This window comes from Borostomias antarcticus (genome assembly GCF_949987555.1).
Source record: "Borostomias antarcticus genome assembly, chromosome: 2".
NCBI lineage: Eukaryota > Metazoa > Chordata > Actinopteri > Stomiiformes > Stomiidae > Borostomias > Borostomias antarcticus.
This window is the reverse complement of record NC_140235.1, coordinates 7271753-7293429: the sequence shown is the minus strand read 5'-3', so window position 1 is coordinate 7293429 and position 21677 is coordinate 7271753. Positions and strand designations below refer to the sequence as shown.

Here is a 21677-nt window from a genome sequence, read left to right as displayed (position 1 = left end):
CCGATTTCCTTCTCATCGGTTGGGATATAATGCAACCTTTACAAGCAGGAAGCTTTTGAACAAGCAGGAACGTTTTGAACAAGCAGGAACGTCAGGCAAAAGATGCTCCTTGAAAGCACAGGGACCATCAAAGAGGGCTCATCATGTACTCACTGATACCCTCCATGTAGAGAGAGCTATACTTTCTCTACATTCTTTTGTAGTGCTCCATACTAATTTTGCTTGATCAAGTTGTCTCTAGCATTTATGTAACACAAGTGCCAAAAGAGTGCTATACAGATTTTGATGGTTTTCCTAATGATGTTATACGCTTTATCTTATCTCAAAATAAGTAAAATAAAATGAAGCAAGCAGCCATAAAAAATGAACAGTACTGTTATTTCCTCTCTCACTGAAACGGTCTTCCACCCAGGAGGCTGTGCTGACTGCAGTGGAAACACTACTGGTGTCTCTCTATGGCTCCGGGGCGGTTGCTGAGGCCCACCAGGTCGGGAGAACGGACGATGGTGCGTGTCCCAGGCCACTGAGTCCTCAGCATGCTGGCTCTTCATTGTCAGACAGTTGGACAAGGTCTGACGTCGAGCACGACCTTGGTGATGACAGTGTCTCTAAGGCGCCACCTGGCCGCAGTGACATTGCTATACCAAACATCTCAGGCACTGAAACACCTCAGCCGCTAAATAGCAACTCCTCATCTTCCTCAGCGGACGACTGGATAGTGAACCAGATCCCCATGGACTTTGATTTGAACTTCTCCCTCTTAGATCACGACACAGCAATAACTTGCACAGGCATAACAGACCCAGGGGAAGTCACATTACACACGAGGCTCACGAACAACCCTGACCAAGATCAAAATAAAGGCGAAAACACAAAACAGCTAACAGAGGAGAGTTGGAGTAGAGGCACTGCTCTGATCAACCCCTCCACAGGGGAGCCCCTTCAGCCTGTCAGGCTCCACACGTCCACTGGTAGCAGCCATTTGGGCATAGCTGAGGTCAAAGGTCAGTGCAGCCCTGAGAAAAAGGTCTTCAATGCCATAACAGATAAACAGGCCTCACTGAAGGCTTATGATCTGATCAGTAATCGCGCTGTGAGGACACCCCTGTCCCCTACTGCCCTGTTTGAGAGGGAGACCAGAGGTGAGGTTCTCAAGGAGAAGCCAAAAGCCAGCCTCAAGGACATCAGTGCTGCCGTGGAGGAAAGATGGAAAAACCTGGGGGAGGAGGACAGAAAAAAGTAAGTTTCCAGACAACATTCAAACAGTTGTTTCCATTTGTTATTATTCACCAAAAAGAAAGATTGACCTGTCACTTGCATATGTAAAATACAGCCTGGAAATTTTGCTTGACATATCCATGTTACAATCCAGATGGAGGATTGGTGATGTGAGCTATGTTCAAAAAATTCCAGACAACTGCATCTAATAAGTGAATGTTTTCCACTGTAAAACAGGTATCCTGCGTGATGAAATATCTCTCTTGTCTCCAAAGTATGCCTTGTATTCAGAGCATTCAAGGTTTTTTTTCTGGTTATTGGGTTGGAAATGACATGTACATTTAATGTACAAGTTGCTAATGTGACATTTAGTGTACATTCTATATTCATGTGGATTGATGAAAACAAAATATTCAAGAAACTTTTCATTTTGAGATCAGAAAATGCAGAGGTCATTCGTCGCACACATACTGTAGGCATGATTATACATCAAGATAAAGCAATGCATGCTGGGCGCTTATTAGAACAATATAACAACATCCATATGCATGTTTGTTCACAAGCCAGTAAAATTAATCATAAACGGCATTAACATCTGACCTCAATCCACTTAGACTGAGCTCCAACATCATGGAATAACATCATTACCCTCCAGTGAAAGAACATCAACTCAATTAGCTTAGATCACTGCTTGCAGCGCCAATTTAAAGCACATCGTAATTGAAAGCATGGAAAATATGCATCAGTGTTGCTCTCAGGCCTTATATAAGATATGGAAAAGTGTATGGAAAAAGACATCTGTTTAGAATCCCACCTTGTGTTCCTGCTGTCTCAAACTTGAAATAAGACACAGAAAATATTTGGCTCCTCCTAAGTGGCACGCCACTTCTAAGAATCACAATTACATGAATTCATGTAACATAGGTCAGAGGATGTGATGAAGTAAGCACAAAGTTCAAATGATGAATTTACTGCCGTGTGCTGGGAGTCGGCGCTGCTGCTTCCAGCTGCTCTCCGCAGACTTGGTAGAGCTCCAGAACATCTTTGCTGACTAAAGCATTGTGCTCTCCGTGTCTGTTATGAATCAATGCAAATATTTGGCCCATGAGGTTCTTTCTATAGGAGAGATTTGAGAGTGCTTATAATGTCCAGGCTGAACATACTGTAGAAGCTGGCCTGAAAAAGGCAGAGATCATTTCCATGGGATTTCGTCGACTGGGGCAATGTTGGGGCAAATTCTTCTAATTCTTAACCAACCCCATTAATCGGTTATCCCGTTAAACCAGTCTCTAGTTCAAAGTAGGATATGATATGAATCATATAGCTAATATTTTGATACAATACAAACAATATTTTTGCAAAACTGCACATTTATGTATGAAATACTAGCTAAAATTGTCAGCTTGCCAACCAGTTAGGTTGTATGACACACTACAGTATGAGGCCTCCTTGAGCCCTGTGTTCAGCGAGCCCTGTGTTCAGCGAGCCCTGTGTTCAGCGAGCCCTGTGTTCAGTGACTTACTGTAGGCCTCCCTCCAAATATTTGTTGCAAAAAAAAATAAAAAATCTTAAATGTTTTTAATTCAAAACTGAGCTGAAGGGTCACATTAGTCAAACAGGGTCATCATTATCCTCAAATTCAGAAGTCTCTAATTCAGAAGTACTGTAGAACAACACGTCATCGTCACGTTACCCACAAGACCTGCCTTTAACACTTTAACCCTGTAAGTACAGTGCCAACATTCCGAATATTAATTGGATTTTCCCTCTATTACTAGAAAGCACAATTTCTCAGCTTTCAGGAATGATGGATTTTTTTTATTTTTCAGATTTTTTCCACACAGATTTTTAAAAAGGTTTTGCCGGTGACGTATTCAAAGTCCCAATGATTGTCACACACCTGAGTTTGACCCATCCCCTGGGGGAGCGGTGAGCAGCAGCGGTGCCGCGCTGGGGAATCATTTGGTGATGTAGCCCCCCAATTCCAACCCTTGATTCTGAGTGCCAAGCAGGGAGACAATGGGTACTATTTTTATAGTCTTTGGTATTACTCGGCCGGGGATCGAACTCACAACCTCCCAGTCTCAGGGCGGACGCTCTAACCACAAGGCCACTGAGCTGGTCTCAAGTTGAAGACAGCAGGAACACAAGGTGTGATTCTAAACAGATGTCTTTTTCCATACACTTTTCCATATCTTATATAAGGCCTGAGAGCAACACTGATGCATATTGAAATGATTATACACCATCTACTGTACTACTGCAGTAATATACAGAGAGCTGATAACTAAACCAGGCGTACCATAAAACTTTAATTAATGGGACCAGCATTTATTTGCTTTAACTGCTAAATGATCCTAGTGCTTATACAGGCACATAAACGAGGCAGTCGTGATGAGTTAATCAGCCTTGATCACCTTTTTATAGAGGCTTTTCAGCTAGTTTTATTTTTTCAGCTATATTTTCTCAAGTTTTCCGGTTTAAAATTCCAACTTCTTACAATTAAGAGATTACTCAGCATGAAAGTATAGAGCAGTAATGTGGGAAGTGACACTTCAGAATCTGTGTTAAAGTGTTATAGTGTTAATGTGTTAAAATGGATAAGTTAGTAGATGTTAATCATGGATGACAATACTAATGCCACTTTATCACAAATGCTGTAAAAACTTCACAATAGACATAACAATGTCTCAATTAGCATATTCATTTCTGGTCAACGCAGGTATGAGGAGAAGGCAAAGAAACACTCCGAACGCTACGACCGCCGAGCCAAGCTGATCTCTGACGTCGGAGAGCCAGAGAGACCGGGCGTCCCACTGTGTCGCCCCCAAGGCCAGAAACGCAAGCCGTTACCATCCAATCAGCAGGTCCTGGACCAGCTGTTCCAGCCCCAGAAGAAGAGGAGCCCCGGGCCCAAGCCCTCGCAGCCCCTCCCCTTCAGCTTGACCGCTCTCCGGAGGAAGCTCCATCATCTCTCGTCCCAGAGCCGTCCATCACCCCGGGGCCTCCGTCTCATAAACTGCCTGGCCTCTCCGAACGCCTGGGTCATTTTACGGGGTGGAAAGCTCATGTTGTTAAATCCTTTTAGGGTGGAGGAGGCCTTGCTCTTAAAGAGACTTCTGGAGGATAATATACTTCCAACAGCGAGCCTGCACAACCCTATACAATTAACCGATAGGTAAAATATCTCATTTTTCATGTACCGGTTAAATGCACGTGCTGACACATTTATCTTACTCCTAGCTCACATACATTTTATCACGTTCAACACCTAATATTTTCATACATTATACACTTGTTGGGTATAACGTACAGTGGAGTTAGGGCTGGGCACTGAAGCTCTGTTCCTACTTACCAACCAAATGAATCCTGTTGATGCAAGTAGAACCGAAATGTGTTGAAAGAACGCAAGTAACTCTTATGATGTGTGGTTTTCTCACGCAATCAGAAATGTGATAGATGGCTTTTGTACCCGTCTCAACTTCCATAATAATTTATAATAATTACTGGAACTTGAGGGTCATTAGTAGCCACATGCGACACACACACACACACATGAGCGGTGATACAGCACACACACACATGTTCAGTGGTCGCTGGTGGCATTCATCCTCTCCAACCCAGCTGTCCTCCTCCTTGAGCAGCCCGGTAGCACTGGGCAGCCTCATCAGTGGCATCTGGGGGTCAAGTGCTCAGTCCAAGTCCTGGTCAGGGACAGGACTGAAGAACATCTGTTCTTCTGCATGTTTTTCGTATTGGTGTATGTGGAGGGAACATGCAAGATAGCCCATGCAGGAATCGAACCCAGGACCTTCTTTCTGTGAGGCGATGGTGTAACGCACCGAGCCACCGTGCCACCCATGAGCAATTTGGGGTTCAGTGTCTTGCTCAAGGACACATCGGCACGCTGCCGGGAGCTACCGGAGCTAGGATCGAACCGGGGACCTTCCAGTCCCCAGTTGGGGATGCCTCCCAAGCTACGTGCCGCCTCTATGCATTCTCATGTATCAAGAGGCAAACGTGGCTTCAGTTCACAAACCAGTGACCATGCAAAATGCAACAAATGCAGTAAACTCATAACCTGCAAGTCTGGCACCATCACCAACCAGGTACAGTAGATAGGAGATGAGATAAAATCCAAATAATTGCAAAATTAGTCTAAATTCCTCATCGTCAACTAAACGAACATGACTAATGTTTACGTTAAATGCCTGGGGACGATGGCCGCTCTTCAGGATCATTTCTTGCGGGTAGTGACGCCATGAGGACGCTCACCGGAGAAGGACACAGCTGGTGATGGTGGTGCCAGACTCTAGTTTTGTGTTTTCACTCGTTAATTTTGTGTGTGAGCAATACGGTTGTGTTGTTCACAGTAAATTTGATTTAGATTTTGAAAAGAAGTCGTTTTTTTCATGGACCTTTGCAGTATTAGACGAGTTTCACTCTGACTGGGTAACTAGCTTCATAGTAACATGATCCCTGGCCCTTCTCTGAGGTGTTGCTGCATACTACATTAATGAGAGGGTAAAACTATATTCAGGTTAATGAAGATTTAAATACACAACATAGGAAAAAATTGTTTATAAAGCGAAAACTAATTCAAGAACCAGAGTCAGAAAACATTCAATGGTGCCTAGCCCTAATGAGAGAGTTCAATGGCTGCTTTAGAACACTTTGCATGGGATGAACAACTAAGTAGTCACAATACATTTCCTTAACTAACAATGTTCGTTATATTGATTGCATCAAATATGACGCATGCTGAACAGGATGTTTTGATTATAGAGATCCTTGTTTTCATTCTGTCAAATGTTGTGAACCCTGTGTTCATGTTTCTCCCTTATCAGCCATTGAACTCAATAACACACCGTATGTTAACGTCCCTGAATAGGTATGACTACATAGTACAGAACAACGGACAGATTTCAAGAGTTTCTGACTGTTACATTATTGACTAAACGTTAATAATGTTACACGTTATTGACTTGACAGAACAAAAGGGATATAGTATTAATGTTTTCAGACAATGTTTTTCCTGAACTGTTGGGGTACATTGCCTACTTTCAAGTGCCACTGCAAAATACATATTCCTAATCATTGTTTCAACCGACACAGTTTGAAAAATAACAGTTTGGGAAATGCCTCATGATGACACGGGCAGTTTGTTGGTTTGGTTCTTGCGCCTGAGCTTGGGCTAATGACTTGCTTTTACTTTGGTGTGCATTCAATGCGACTGCAATCCAAAATGCAAGCCAATATCTTTCATATTTACTATCAGTGAATCAGTCTTTAGAGGTGACAGCATTTACATGCTTAACTCTTGATTTATTTGGTGCCCTTTGTAAATGTGTTTGTTTTTTCTAGTCTTCTAGGGGGGGCTGAGTTCACTCAGGCTCTCTGTTCCATGGAGATGGGAAGTCCAGAGCTGAAAGGAATGAGCCTTCTTACTGACTCCAGGCTTTTGGCAAACGGCTTTAAAGTCCAGTGTAATCCAGGTAAGGAAAGATATGAAAATAATTAATTAACCACACTTGTCAAATATGCTATACTGCTGTGGGTAACATTTGCTTGCTCTCTGTTTGAAGCTTTTCAGCGCGCTCTGCCAACTCATTGAAGTAGATTAAGTTGATAAATGGCCAGTTTTTGTTGTATTAGAATCAGGTACCACTTTATTTAACACCCAGTATATATAGGAACTATATTTATGTTGTAGCTATTTCTTGTATTTTTAACTACCTATAGAGTACGAACAAGGTATTCACTATATTTAACCAATAATGCCAGAGTCATTTGTCGTCTTATAATGTCGCTGCTTGTGGGCTTTGTTTTGTCGATGCTCATTGGATTCACTGACACGCCTAAAGCTGGGCAGACACTGGATGATTTTACTGTAGCTCCACTCGGGCATTATTGCTTAAAGAAGTAAAATTGCAGCTATTACATCATATATATATATATATATATATATATATATATATATATATATATACAGACAAAGCTGCAATTCTACCCCTTTAAGCAATAATTAAATAATTAATAAACAATTATACTGTGTGTATACATACACATATCAACACACTAGTAAATTAATCAGGTTAAATGTGCAGGGTTGGATTGGTGAAGTGAATACTCTACATGTCAAAGTGTCCCATTATCACGTATGTTGCGATTGGCAGTTATATTGCATGTTGAGTATTCCTGGCCGGACCATACTGTTTACAAAATGAGCACGCTAAGGTTCTTCATGACACGTCTACTCTGGAGTTGTTTAAGCATATTTTACCACACTTTATGACACTTTGCAATACTTTAGTGCCATGAAACAGTGTACTAGATTATCTTGTATGAATAACTTTCTTGTACACTGCTAATTTTGTAAACAGCCCAGTCTGGCCAAGAAAACCAATGTAGCACCTTTTAAATATTATAAATATTTAAAGTAGTAGTAGTAGTAGTAGTAGTTGTAGGCAGTGGTGGTAGTAGTAGGTGGTGGTGGTAGTAGTAGCAGCAGCAGTAGTAGTCGTAGTAGTAGTGGTGGTAGGTGGTTGTAGTAGTAGTAGGTAGTAGTAGGTGGTAGTAGTAGTAGGTGGCGGTGGTAGTAGTAATAGTAGTGGTGGTAGTGGTAGTAGTAGAAGTGGTGGTAGTAGTAGTAGTAGGTGGTAGTGGTGGTAGTAGTAGGTGGTGGTGGTGGTAGTAGTAGGTGGTGGTAGTGGTAGTGGTGGTAGTAGTAGTAGGTGGTAGTAGTAGTAGTAGTAGTAGTAGTAGGGGGTGGTAGTAGAAGTAGTAGGTAGTAGTAGGTGGTAGTGGTGGTAGTAGTAGTAGTAGTAGGTGGTAGTAGTAGTTGTAGTAGTAGTAGTAGTAGTAGTAGTAGGTGGTAGTAGTAGTTGCTGTAGTAGTAGTAGTAGTAGAAGTAGTGGTGGTGGTGGTGGTGGTAGTAGTAGTAGTAGGTGGTAGTAGTTGTAGTAGTGGTGGTAGTGGTAGTAGTAGTAGTAGTAGTGGTGGTAGTAGTAGTAGTGGTAGTAGTAGTAGTAGTAGGTGGTAGTGGTAGTAGTAGGTGGTGGTAGTAGTAGTAGTAGTAGTAGTAGGTAGTAGTAGTAGTAGTAGTAATGGTAGTGGTAGTAGTGGTGGTGGTGGTGGTGGTAGTGACAGTAGTAGTAGTAGTGGTGGTGGTAGTAGTAGTAGTTGTGGTGGTAGTAGTAGTAGTAGTAGTAATAGTAGTAAGTGGTGGTAGTGGTAGTAGTGGTAGTAGTAGTAGTAGGTGGTAGTAGTAGTAGTAGTAGTAATAGTAGTAAGTGGTGGTAGTGGTAGTAGTGGTAGTAGTAGTAGTAGGTGGTAGTGGTGGTAGTAGTAGTAGTAGGTGGTAGTGGTGGTGGTGGTGGTGGTAGTGGTGGTAGTAGTAGTAGTAGTAGTGGTAGTAGTAGTGGTAGTAGCAGTAGTAGTAGCAATGGTAGTAGTAGTAGTAGTGGTAGCAGCAGCAGCAGTAGTAGTAGTAGTAGTAGTAGGTGGTGATAGTAGTAGTGGTAGTAGTAGTAGTCAGACTCAGTACTTTATTGATCCCCGGGAGTAAATTGCACAGTTACAGCATCAAAAGACAGCAAAGTTACACAATCCAGGCTACAGTAGGTACAATAAGATTCAAAACATTCAGAAATCCAAGTACAAAGAGCAAATTATAAATCAACCCCCCTAATTAAGTGTGATGAGAACATGGTGTGGTTAAATAATCTGTGAACTGTCAGCATTTCCCTAGCTGTGCTGTGGCATGCACTGACTTCCCACATCGTCTACTAGACATGACCAACTCCATCATTCCCAACACACCCTCTCCCCCTGAGAGAAAATAGGTCTTTATTATTTCTTGATTCATGCTGTTTAAAGGTCTCAAGTATTGTACAATTTGATCTAACAAAGGCTGGTTCCATTGGACATCATTAATGTCATAGTTCACAAATAATTTAGAAATGTCAAACCTAAATCCTTGAGTAACAGGATTATGGTATTAGAAATGTCAAATCTAAAGCCTTGTCTAACAGGATTATAGTCAATTACTTTGTAAGGCAGACAAACTATCCAGTTTGCCCCAATAAAGCATAGTTGGATACTGGTAGTGACTTCATATTGTGATTGTCATGAATATCACTAGGAGGATGCTGATGCACCCTGATATAGTTAGTACAGTTACTCTTGAGCAATTATTTCAGACATGGATTCAATGTGAAATTACTCTATGCTCGGCTCAACAGTACATAAAAAACATAAGGTAATGGAAATTAAGTGTAAACATAAATAATATAAAGCACTCTCGCAACTCTATAAACAGTTGTGAAAATCTTTTTAAAAAAGACAAATATTTCTTCATCCAAAATATACAAGAATGTAAACGTAAACACATGCCTATATTGTGCAAGAAAGGGTTATTCATAAGTATGAAGTGTCATATCTGTAAGTCATATCGTAATAAGTCATATCAAGTATATGTTGTCATATTCAAGAGTCCTGGGGTGCGTTTCCCAGAGGCATCGTGACGCTACGTTCATAGTAAGATACGTCGTTAGGTCCCCCTCTAAGTGGCACGCTGTTTCCCAGAGCCTTCTTAGGCCAAGGTATACCTTAGCCAAGGGATACTTTCTGAAGGGGCGGTCTGAACCCATCGTAAGCTGTCCCTTAGCGATGTGCTCCGTTCATCTAGTTATAGTTTTCGTACTATCAGAGCAAAATTATACTTTTAAAAAGAAGAGTTGCAATATAGCGCATATCTATCTACCCTACCTGCGCGAATTACATCATTAGTGTACACAAAATTCAATGAAATTGAATGATTAAAAAAAAAATTTGGAGCCTACATAACACATCATGGGAATGTTATCTTAAAATTTAATTGAGCCAAATAACATATAGAGACTATCCATAGCCTAATATAATCCACTCTGTCAACAACAACAACATTTTCTTATGTAAAGGGATAATTTGATGACATGGCTTTTCTGGCTGCCTTTATATAATGTCAGATAGCCTACCGACAGATATCCTGGCAAATTGATTAATCCAATGAGGCCATCTAGATGAATAGCCAAATATCCTCACATACACTCCAGAATATTGTAGAAAGCTTTCCCATAACAGTGGAGGCTGTTATAGCTGCACAGGGGGGACCAACTCCATATGATGCCTCTTCATTTAGAATGGGATGTCATGAAAGTTCCTGTAGGTGTAATGTGTAGGTGGCCCAATACTGTTGTCCTTATAATGTACTTTGCTAACAGATTCACAGTATTTAGTGATCTTACAAATGCTGTTTGTTATATTGTGTGCCTTCTTCAAAACCTCTACTGTTGTAATGTGGCAAGAAACGACAAATATACAGGATAAAGGGAACTTGTTTAATATTGACACTTGACTCTTAAATACATTAGCAGATGAGCTTTCAGGGGCATAGCTTCCTTTTTGGTGATATTAGACTGAAATAAAATAATTAAGACAGCACGTATTATATTGACACGTCATTTATTTGACTTTACAAATGGCCATCGATGTGTGCGGCATCGATTCATTCTTTTTTCAGCACCGCGCCCAGGGACAGCTCCCCTAACGATGTATCTTGGGATGAACCTTACGATGTATCTTCAGGCGCCCACTAAGGGATAGTCTGGGAAACACTCGTAGGAAAAACTGTCCCTTCGCCAAGGTATACCTTGAGAAGCGTCGTAGAGCGCCAAGGTACAGCGAATCTGGGAAACGCGGCCCAGGTAGATCAAGTAAGAGTCCTAATTGAAGTAAGTGTATTCTGTTAGTAGAGTATGTCCAGTGAGCCTTAGCACCCTCCAAGCTGACTCAGGTCCATAGTGTCCAGCATGCTACTGGCCATCGCCTGCTAAGGCGAAATTAGTATCTTCTCATGCTGAATGTGGGCAGTGCATCACTAAGAAAACGACAGCCAATCACAGGCAAGTGGGGTCAACCAGACACACGTCTTTGCAATTAGTTGAGGCTGCAAATTTGCCGGTCAAAGTTGAACTCCACGCGAAGATGCAAACTTGTAGTTTATACTTCATGACGGCTTGGCTCCACTGGGTTTGTTAGCGTCAGCGTCAACCATCACCTATCAGACACTAAGGAAATGAATCCATTGTGATTAATGACAGCAGCTCCACTGCAGCCGTTGCGTCGTGTTCGATGCCTGCGTCCGACGTTAGAGAATCGCCGAGGTTCATTTCTTGATTTTTGATGGACACTGACAGTTGACGCCAACGGACGCATTGGTTACGACGGCTCATGGCTCTTGGTTGCCATGGAATGGAATGCCTGGGCATTGACTTAAGCTTGGTTTCCATGGCAGCCATGAGCCATAGCTCGTCTTATGAAGTATACACTAGGCTTAAAGCTGCAATAGTTGATTTTTTTTCTTCACATTTTGTCAAAACTAATTAAAAACACCTGATATCAGATTGTTTCATTGAGCCATAGCGTCATAATAGTGTCTTACTTCAATGACTCATCCCTACCAGTCGCCACGTCTTGTTATTCCAGCATCTGCCCATGTGTACCCATGTGTCTTCACTCCAGCCAAAGCTTTTCCTTGAAAGATTACTTAACTATCATTCTCCTTCTCCATATGTCCTACTTCCAGTCTGATATTGTAATAGTCATTTAGCACTCTATTTGGCCTTTCACTTGTTTGACTTGGTCCCCAGTCAAGACGTTAATCACAATATTTATTTATCATTCTTTCCTGGAGATAGTTGTTTGTGCCTTGAGTATATTAATCCTCCTCCTCTGTTTCCTTTGGCCAGACTCTCCATCCACAGAGAGACATCTGGAAGTGACAGCGATGGCAAACTGCATGCCTTTTTTTGGTCTGGAGGACCTCAGGGAGATCCTGACAGCTGTTCTACACAGGAATGCCAGAACGGTCGGAGAGTGCCGGCCACTCAAAGTATCCAACTACTTTCAGGTAAGAAAGTCTTTGTAAATTTATTTTTTACCTTTTATTTAACCAGGTAGGTAAATTAATTATTATTTATGATGGCCTGGCAAGAGGCAAATGTCTTCTGAGGAATAAACTAGAGTAAGGGATAGTAGATCACAGAGGGTTTGCTGGTAGATCTCGTGCCATTCAAAAAAAAAAGCAATAAAATAAAAAAAAGCGTGACTTTATGGGTGTTGATGTTAGGTGTTCGGAGGCTAATTGCATAGTAGACAGTCACCTCAACTTTTATTTTGAACTTGTACTGTATGTTCACGTAAGAGAGGGCATCCGTGCATTTGTGTAAGTCTGAAGTATTAAGTTGTGTAGTGTCCTGTAGGGGCCAGTGAGTTGAGCTGCAAAGTGGGAGGAGATGTTGGTTCCACTAATATTTTTCCTTGCTGTCATTTCCCCTTTTTAAGTTTTATTTTAATTATATTTTTGGCTGGCCCTGAATGCTCGAAGGTTCGTTTGTTGTATTGACAATCGAATCTCAATTTAGACATTTGAAGTTCGAATTTGTTAGAATTAGTTTTTCAGCTCAGAATTCTGTTTATTCTTTTAAGGATAGGTTTGCCTACTAAGCCAAGGTAACCGCATCATATTATAAAAAAACAAAAAAAAACAATAATAAATAAGACGGCACATGTAGCATTCGTTACTCTACAAATGCTTCAGTGCACATGTAACGTCAAGTAAGCATGATGGCAATTGCGTAGAAATCCGCTGTGTGGAAATATTCTAGGGCATAATTTCCCAGGCTGGATATATTGTCAACAAGACGAGGAATTCCCTTCTCCCTGACCCTGACAATGTGGACAAACTCATCTTCTTGGCGCACAACACTACATCTAGGCTACAGTAGGTAAGGCTCATGTCCCGAGACACTCCGTGTCCACGTTCATTATTAGGCCGCTTATTTGGACGCTAATTGTAATATCTTCATTTCATTCTCAGGTTATTCAGTTGTACAGTAACCTACCTGCTTTAATGGCCTTGGATTCATTTATTTTACAAATGTTCAAAGTAGGGCTGTCAATTGAATGCGTTAATTAGATCAATTAAATATTGAGCAAAAAATAATGTGTTAAATGCAAATTAAATCTATTTATTTATTTATTTAATCGATTTCGCCCAGCTGACCCCATAGGCTCATACGACGCACAATGCGCCATTGCCTGATGGAACAGGCAGCCGTCAGGCCACCCCAGCTGCTCCCAGGCCACTACTGGACCAACACGCTTCGCCAAACCACACTTAACAGAGAGCAGGCAGCACAGAATGAGTTCGGTCGCAAAATGAACTGCTATGGACTGCAGGTCAGTTGCTATGGTAAAAGACGAGGGCTAATGGGAAGCATTTCAAATTGTGTCCTCCGATACAGCTTGCAAGCCACCAGCAGTATAACACAGAAAACAAAATGAAACTGGACGTATTCTGTGTGGAGTTTGCATGTTCTCCCCGCGTTTGCAAGAGTCTCCTCCCAAAAGAACCCAATACAAAAAACATGCAGAACAGATGCTCTTCAGTCCGGTCCCTGACCAGGACCTGAACTGAGCACTTGGACTTGGTCCCCAGGTGCCGTGAACGATGGCTGCCCACTGCTCCTGGCTGCCCCTGGAGGAGGACAGCTTGGATGGGAAAAATACAGTTGTGGGCTGTGTCACCACTCACTGTGTGTAATACAGAACGTATGCGTGTCACCGTGTAGCTCTTCCCCGGCTCCTGTAATTATATGCACATTTTCGACTTGTGGGATATTTTTATTTGCCGGAGCGCTTGTCCAACATGACCGACATAACAGTGTTTGATTCTATCGTGCTGAGTTTGATTATACACCAACGAATGTTTGAACCCTAAAAAATAACATTCAGGCCAGCCCTATCGTCAACACAGAACCACAGGGTGCTTCTGTTAAATGTAGCCATGCTATGTTTAGTTTCTGCTTGTTTAAATTACTTCTCTTTCTTTCCGATCTGTTTGGCCTGATGTATCGATAAAATACAACACCAATCTGCTGGTGTTGATTTGGAGATAAAGCCGATCTTTTGAAACAAAACGTGATCATTAAAGCCAAAGACTGGGGTGGGCGTGGGACAACTGGAATAAGCCTATAAACTATAAACGAGTAGCCCATGTGTTCAGGATTTCTGTACCTTGTCATTACCATCTGTATCTTCACCTGTTTTACTTGCTGGTTTTATCTACTTGCCTATCCATTTGGTGGTGTACTGTAAGACTAACCTTTTAATTCTATTAGGTTCCTTTTGTTATAAATGAAAAACTTCAGTAAAGTTTTTGAAATATATGTTGGAAAAAAAAGGCCTGTCAAAAGAGAAAACAAAGCTGTGTATAAAAGCTGTGCCAAGTTCACAGGACAGGCTCGATACAGGTATTGGTGGCTTCAAAAAAACAAAAACAAGGTCAAAGAGTTAAAAGTTGGTCATTAGATTGGTCTCTGATGCTGAATGATATCCTATACTGTAATTCAGTACTAGAACTAAAACAAATTGTTTGATTTTTCAGCGTAGCTTTAACAAAATTAACATGTTAATGTATATTAACATGTTAATTAATCACAATTAATGTTGCATTGGTGTGTTTTCTGGAAGGGTGAAGCTGTTCGACTAGCCCGTCAGTTGCCAACGACCCTGACCAGAGATGATGTCCAGAACACACTCTCACGGATGCAGCAGCAACTTGGAGAGACGACTCAGACTTGCATCCATGGACACCCGTTCCTCCACCATCTCTGTGACGTTCCTGACACAGAGGAGGAGGCCAAGACTATGGTCCTGTCTGGCCCACTGTAGTTTTGGGAGTAGGAAATTCATGGTCAGTACATGAACAATTAATAATATTCTGACTCGTGCAAAAGGAAGTTCATATTGCCAATGTAATAAAATGATGTATGGTGATCTAAAGTACTTAACCAATGATTAACAACCCAATTGTTTTGTAATGTTTTAAATGTAATGTTTTTGCATTCATACTCTTCATAATGTGAGGAAATTAGATGATTTTGTTTTGTATTGTAGTTTAGAGAGTTATTCAAGTATATTGTTGTCACACCTTACTGTATCATTTGAAATATATATGTACCTGCATTTATTTGTGCTTTGTATTTGTGTGCATTTATTTCAGCTTTCAATGTTCATGTTGCGAAAAGCCCTCAACAATATATTAAAGTTGGTCCATGTAGGATGTTCATTATGTCATCATATATCTATGAGGAAAAACAAAACATGCCGACTCAGCAGTTCTTGCTCCTAGTCCTGTAGCCCGTGACGCACAACACACATGCAATGGGTGGCGACACCGAACACACACACACACACTGAAGCGATGGTCGATTAAATTTGTCCTCTGCTTTTCTCCCGTCTAATCAATCCATCCACCCATCCAATCCCCACCCAGGGACAGCCAGCAGTGGGCAGCCTCATCAGTGGTGCCCGGGGACCAAGTGCTCAGTCCAGGTCCTGGTCAGAGCATCTGTTGTTCTGCATGTTCTTCATATTGGGGTTCTACTGTATTTGGAGGGAACCTGGGTGAACCTGGGGAGAACATGCAAACTCCACACAGAGAGACCCAGGAAATGGCCCGTGGGGAATTGAACCCAGGACCTTCTTACTGTGAGGATGTGATGTACTGAAACACACAGATCCTCCGTGCCCATGAGCAATTTGGGGTTCGTTGTCTTGTTCAAGGACAGTTCAACACGCTGCCGGGAGCTGCCATCAAACGGGGGACCTAATAGTATATATCCCATGTGTGAAGTATTCTACTTTTGTATAGAGCTCAGTTTTCTGAATCAACACAAGCACATAGCAGCCAAAATAGTGAAATGCCCAAGTGGAGAACAATATCTGCCACTCTAGAGTGTCTCGATTTTATGCACATTAAGAATAGTCATGCTACTGCTGATGCCATGCATGCAATTGAACACCTTGCTTATACAGTACAATAGACAATAACTGACAACAACTGTATACTTGAATTTCAATAACTATATATTATATCCACCTATATTATGGTTACAGTCATCCATGATTGGATGGATTAAGATGTCAATTTGATATGACTGCTAGACTACAGATAGTAAATTGTCAGATTGGGAACCTTATAATGTCTAGTTGTGTACCTACGTACTGGGATGAGGAATTGATTAGTGCTGATTAGATATAAAGACGAGCGATAAGAATTCCAATGTACCTGTACTGGTTATACATGGCAAAATAATTTATAATTTATTCTATTCTACTATATTCTATCAATTTCCTTGTTCTTTCCATGGTATCTTCATTTTATTTTGGCCTTGTCAAGAGACTTTTGTGTCAAAGTAGTGGTTGCACCCAATAGCCTTGACCAAAATGATAAGGTGTCATCACTTTATGAAACTGAGGATTAAATATACCGATTGCTGAATTTTAAGATGATTGCTGTGGCGCGTGCAGCTGCCTTTACACAGTCAGAATTAAGTGTGGTTGCTAGATGCTATAGAATGCAACTGAGTGTCTACAGGTATGTAGTTTCCAGGCTCTGTTGGGGGCCATTGGTCAGCCTTGGGCTTCATTTCATGTTGGGTTTTAAGACCATAATGTCTGACCTTTGTCCAGCTGTTTCATTGCTACAGCAGAAACTGTGCAGTCCTTCATTGGTCCTTCAATGTCCTTCATTGGTCCTTCAAAGTCCTTCATTGGTCCTTCAAAGTCCTTCATTGGTCCTTCAAAGTCCTTCATTGGTCATCTTTGCAATTGACATCCATTTATACGCACAGACCCACACATCCATTCATACGCACAGACCCACACTCATCCATTCATACGCACTGACCCACACTCATCCATTCATACGCACAGACCTACACTCATCCATTCATACACACTGACCCACACTCAGCTGGGCAGAGAAGTGGTCAACCGTAATGTTTGTGTGTCATCTGACCCAACCCCTCTGTTACCAGGGCTCACCCCACCAAACGGTCAGTTCTAGTCTAGTTACTTAGTACCCATCTCTAACCTTGAGGCCACTGTTAATCCAGCAGGGGGGTACCAGCCCTGCAGTAAAGCAACAGCGTAGAAACAGATGGCCCACATGGGATTCAATCCTGGTCCCCTGGGGGGGTACATCACAGACAGACGGCTGAATTAAAATCATTTCATCATTTTAATGTTTGTGTCCTATATTTGTCTTTGTATTGCATGTCTGTAACTTTGTTCTGTATTGACACTGTTTGTCTTGACCAGGTCTCTCTTGAGAGTGAGACCCTGTGTCTCCATGAGATTTACCTGTCTAAATAAAGGTTACATAAAAATAAAAAGTGTAAAATAAAAAATTCTACCTAGTATTTTCACAGAGTGAATTCTCTTATGCAGTAAATAAGTCACAGTAATTCATAGTCATTCCAACAATGTTACATTTGGAAAAATATAAAATCCTATAGTATTCCCCACAACCCAGTTTCCTATTCTTAAACAGAAACAGGTGGTGCTAAAAAAAAAAAAACTCTTTCTGGGCAAGGCGTGCAAGGATTTCTCCCTGCAGATCCAAAAATAGAATGTCCAAGAGGGTAAATATAGTTCATGTCATTTTATTTTGGATTTGATTACTTTGTTAAAGGGGTCTGGTTGCCCTGCAGTGAAGAGGTGTACTGTTGCCTCAGTTGCTCAATACAACCTGAGAAGTTAAGGCCTTGCATATTGGAGCAGTGATATAATATTAGATGGTATCATGATGAAGCTCCATCTGGCTACTGAACTTCCAAGTCATGTGGACAAGCTACTGTAATATGCTGTGCATAAGACATTCTGAAAGATGTGCATACTGATTGCTATACTTACTACAATACCAATTCTAAAGCTGAACACTGATGAAGGAAAAATATATATGTTATATACTGTATATTGAAAAAATATACAGCTGGTCACATAAATCACAGTTGACCTTTTTAAGTGACTGGTCACATGGTCAAAAGATGATCATCAGTTAATCCTCCCTAATCACCCTGATACGCCCCCCGGCTGCCCATGGCAGCACGTACGGGGCGCGTTCTGCTGCCGTGGCTGTTCCAGACACGAGCGCTTGAGGAATACACACGTACCCAACGACTTGAGGCTTGACGTTTCAAACAAGGCTCAGAGCAGGAGTGTGGACCACGGAAATGGCAACCTGGGGTGGTTGCCTTCCTGTAACCCCCCAGAGGCACTTGAGAGAATCTCTTCCCTGCAGCAATGACAAGGCCATCTGTAGAGTCAGGGTTCAGGCTGGGAAAACTAAGACGTGTGCAGTTTGACCTCTGACTTTCCGAGTGCTAACTATAATATTATCATAGAATGAACTATTGGATTTCACTTTTCCTTGTGTTTAGATTTAGCATAAATATGATGAATGGGAGAGAGGAGGATGGCAGTTTTTACAAAATTTGTTTATTGAAGATTTCACTTGGACTTGGTGAAAATGAGAGCAGGGGTGCTTTGAAAAATGGGGGTTTTATAATAAACCACACTGGGGCATAAGATGATATGTGTACGCCTGTTTTCTTCCCAATCGCAGTGAACAGTGCACTCTTCCATTTAGTATCTATTATTTTTAGAATAAGTTTACACCAAATACAAGTTTATTTGGCTCAGTACCACAAAATGATCAGGGAATGATCAATTTCTTTCATTTCTCAAAAACATACTGTACATACCATTAGCAACCAATGAAAAAATAAACTTGAATAAACCTCAATATATTCAATTGTTTAACTTTAATCATAAAACAATAATTAATAGTAGAAATGGTGCTCAGAGAGACCTCTGCCCATGAAGGCATTTTGTAGCTCTGTGCATGCACATGTGCATGCAAGCATGACGTTTGTATTGCTGCATTCGCTAGGTCAAGAGCTTTATACCAGTCCAAACCCTGTGTCTGTGTGACCTGTCTTCATCTGTCTTAATATTGTCTTTAGAGTCATTCTGTTTTTAACGTCTGTATAGGCATATGTAATGTATTATAAATGTACTGTATTTGATATGCTTCTTTTACAGGTTGCCTTTTGTCCAGGGCCAGCAGACGGAAACTAGCCATTTATGCTAAATCTGGTTCCTTAATAGTGTTGTTACTATTGATTGATGTGCATTGTCCCTGCACAAATAAATAAACAAACAAACCTTCCCACGATATGAGCGTTTCAATTCCCCACATTGACAATGAGTGCAAATGAATGGTGGTGAATGACCAGCCATGTTTTACGGGACCCCCCTGTAATTTCTACTAGAAATAGATTATAATAGATAGGGCAGGGTGAATAGGGTTAGCAGAGGAAAACATTTTTTTTCTGGGTATCATTCAGCATCAGAGACCAATCTAAAAACTATCAACTTTTAACTCATTTACCTTTTTTCTGCCAAGTTCACAGGACAGGCTCAATACAGTATTGGTGGCTTCAAAAAAGCAAAAACAAGGTCAATGAGTTAAAAGTTGGTCATTAGATTGGTCTCTGATGCTGAATGATATCCTCTGCTAGCCCTATCTATTATCATCTATTTCTAGTAGAAATAATCATTTTGGGCTGCATGCCGTCACATGACTTGCAATACCGAGCTTGGCCTCTAAGCCCATGGTGGCTTCAATGAGCCAAGCTGATCCTGGGGGCTTGGTTCTAAATTGGCCCATGTTACACCCCTCCACCGAGTGTCATGAAAATCGGTATAGTAGTTATTGCGTAATCATAGTCCAAAAAATGAATGGATGTGAATGGTCAGGCTGATTTGGGCTCGTGGACCCGCCCCGTGATTTGGATCCGCTCCAACATTTACAGTAATGGATTCTAAGTTAGCCATGCTACATCCCTCCACTGAGTTTCATGACAATCGGTCTGGTAGTTTTTTCGTAATCCAACAAATAAATCTACACGCATGCTACGGAAAACATGACCTTTCACCCTGTGCTGTCATTGGGGCTGAGGTAATACAATCTAGTACTGTAGCAGAGCCAAACAACAGTCTACAATGTGCAATTTTCACAGGTCTTCATTGATGGATCCCTCTCAATTTACTATATCATAACAATATAGAAATAGCAAAATGTTTAAGAACTCTACATATTACATACCTTTAATGTCCAGCATCTCTCAGTGGATTTGTTTACTTTTGTGATGTAATTATACTTGTGCTTCTGCCATTGGCTATTATTGAACTGAGTTCCGGAATTTCCTCTTTCCATCATGTTCTATCCACTAGATTAGCAGCGCATCACTCCTGTTTGCCTGTACATGCCAGCTTTTCATAGGAACTCAATGGTAGCTGGTTGCCTTAATCACCCACATCACAAAGCTGACAAAGCTACAAGTTAGCACAGTGTCAGGATTTGTTTAACCTGACTTCGTGGTCAGAATTATGGTGCAAATCTCTGAAACATGTTGTGCATCCAGGGACTGAACACAACTATCTGTCATAAAGGCTCTATCAGCTGTCACTAATTGAGGGAAGGGGATTGTGGGTAGCAGCTGGCACACACAGTGGGTCAAGCATATCTTGAGTCCTGAAGCTTGCCAACTAACACCCATTCCAGAAGTGCCACAAGGGTGGCACGATACTGTAGCTTTAGGACTGACGTCAAGATTCAGTCTGTGTGTAACAGGTATCACTGTGTTGCTCAATGGTATTGCTTCCACCCACCTCACTTGCTACGTCACTGGGACAGATCTCAGGTCCTCTGAATTATGAACACACGTGGTCACCTCCCTGAAACGTACACTTAGCCAGCTACATCGCTGAAAGGCTAGCCAATGCCACATAAGGTCTGTATTAAAACTGAGGAGCAAGTTTAACTAATTCAGCTTTGTTGTACTTACGCCCGTGAATGTATTCTCCCCTCCATAGAGATCCCAGCCAGTCAAGCAGAGTGTAACTGTACATCAGCTTATGGCACCACTGTAACAGGTATCACTGTGATGCTTGGAGTTAAGCTCCAGCCAAAAGTGCTACCCTTACAGTACTGTATATTGTTTGTGATTAAGGGGGTGTTTCTTGGCAAATGCTACTGCTACTGAATTTCTTGACTTTCTTGACTTGACTTTCTTTCCCTCTGACACAAAGATGATGAGCAATAGCAGAATCCGTTTTTATGATGAAGGGGTGCTATTGATAAAGCTAATGACACCCCCTAACTGGCTGGACACAATGGACCTGCCTCAGCTTGGAGGGGGGCTAAGGCTCTCGGATTACCGATTTTTGTATCTAGGATGCAAAATATACAATGCAACTGTTAACTTATGGGACAAAGGAAGCATCTTTTATTTATTTCGCCCCCCCCACACACACACAAACTTTTTCATCAAATTTGGTATCCAATTACACCTGACCTAGCATCCAAATGTGCGCGAGTCCACAGTACGCAATCTGGAAGAGAGCTAGCTACCTGACTCTCTCAAGCCCCTGACCCCAACCCTAACCCTAACCCTGACCTCAGCTACCTGACTCTCTCAAGCCCCTGACCCTAACCCTAACCC

At 41.6% G+C, this 21677-nt stretch overlaps 1 protein-coding gene across 1 annotated transcript in view; it reads left to right on the top strand.

Moving 5' to 3' along the window:
- pms1 (PMS1 homolog 1, mismatch repair system component) overlaps positions 1 to 15187 on the top strand; it is a 37007-nt gene extending 21820 nt beyond the window's left edge. The window contains exons 9-13 of the mRNA XM_084457890.1: positions 413 to 1239; positions 3941 to 4396; positions 6583 to 6713; positions 12009 to 12169; positions 14794 to 15187. Of these exons, the coding sequence (XP_084314016.1) occupies positions 413 to 1239; positions 3941 to 4396; positions 6583 to 6713; positions 12009 to 12169; positions 14794 to 14994 (1776 nt within the window). The 3' untranslated portion in view covers positions 14995 to 15187. The remainder of the gene's footprint in view (positions 1 to 412; positions 1240 to 3940; positions 4397 to 6582; positions 6714 to 12008; positions 12170 to 14793) is intronic.
- Positions 15188 to 21677: the final 6490 nt, after the last annotated feature.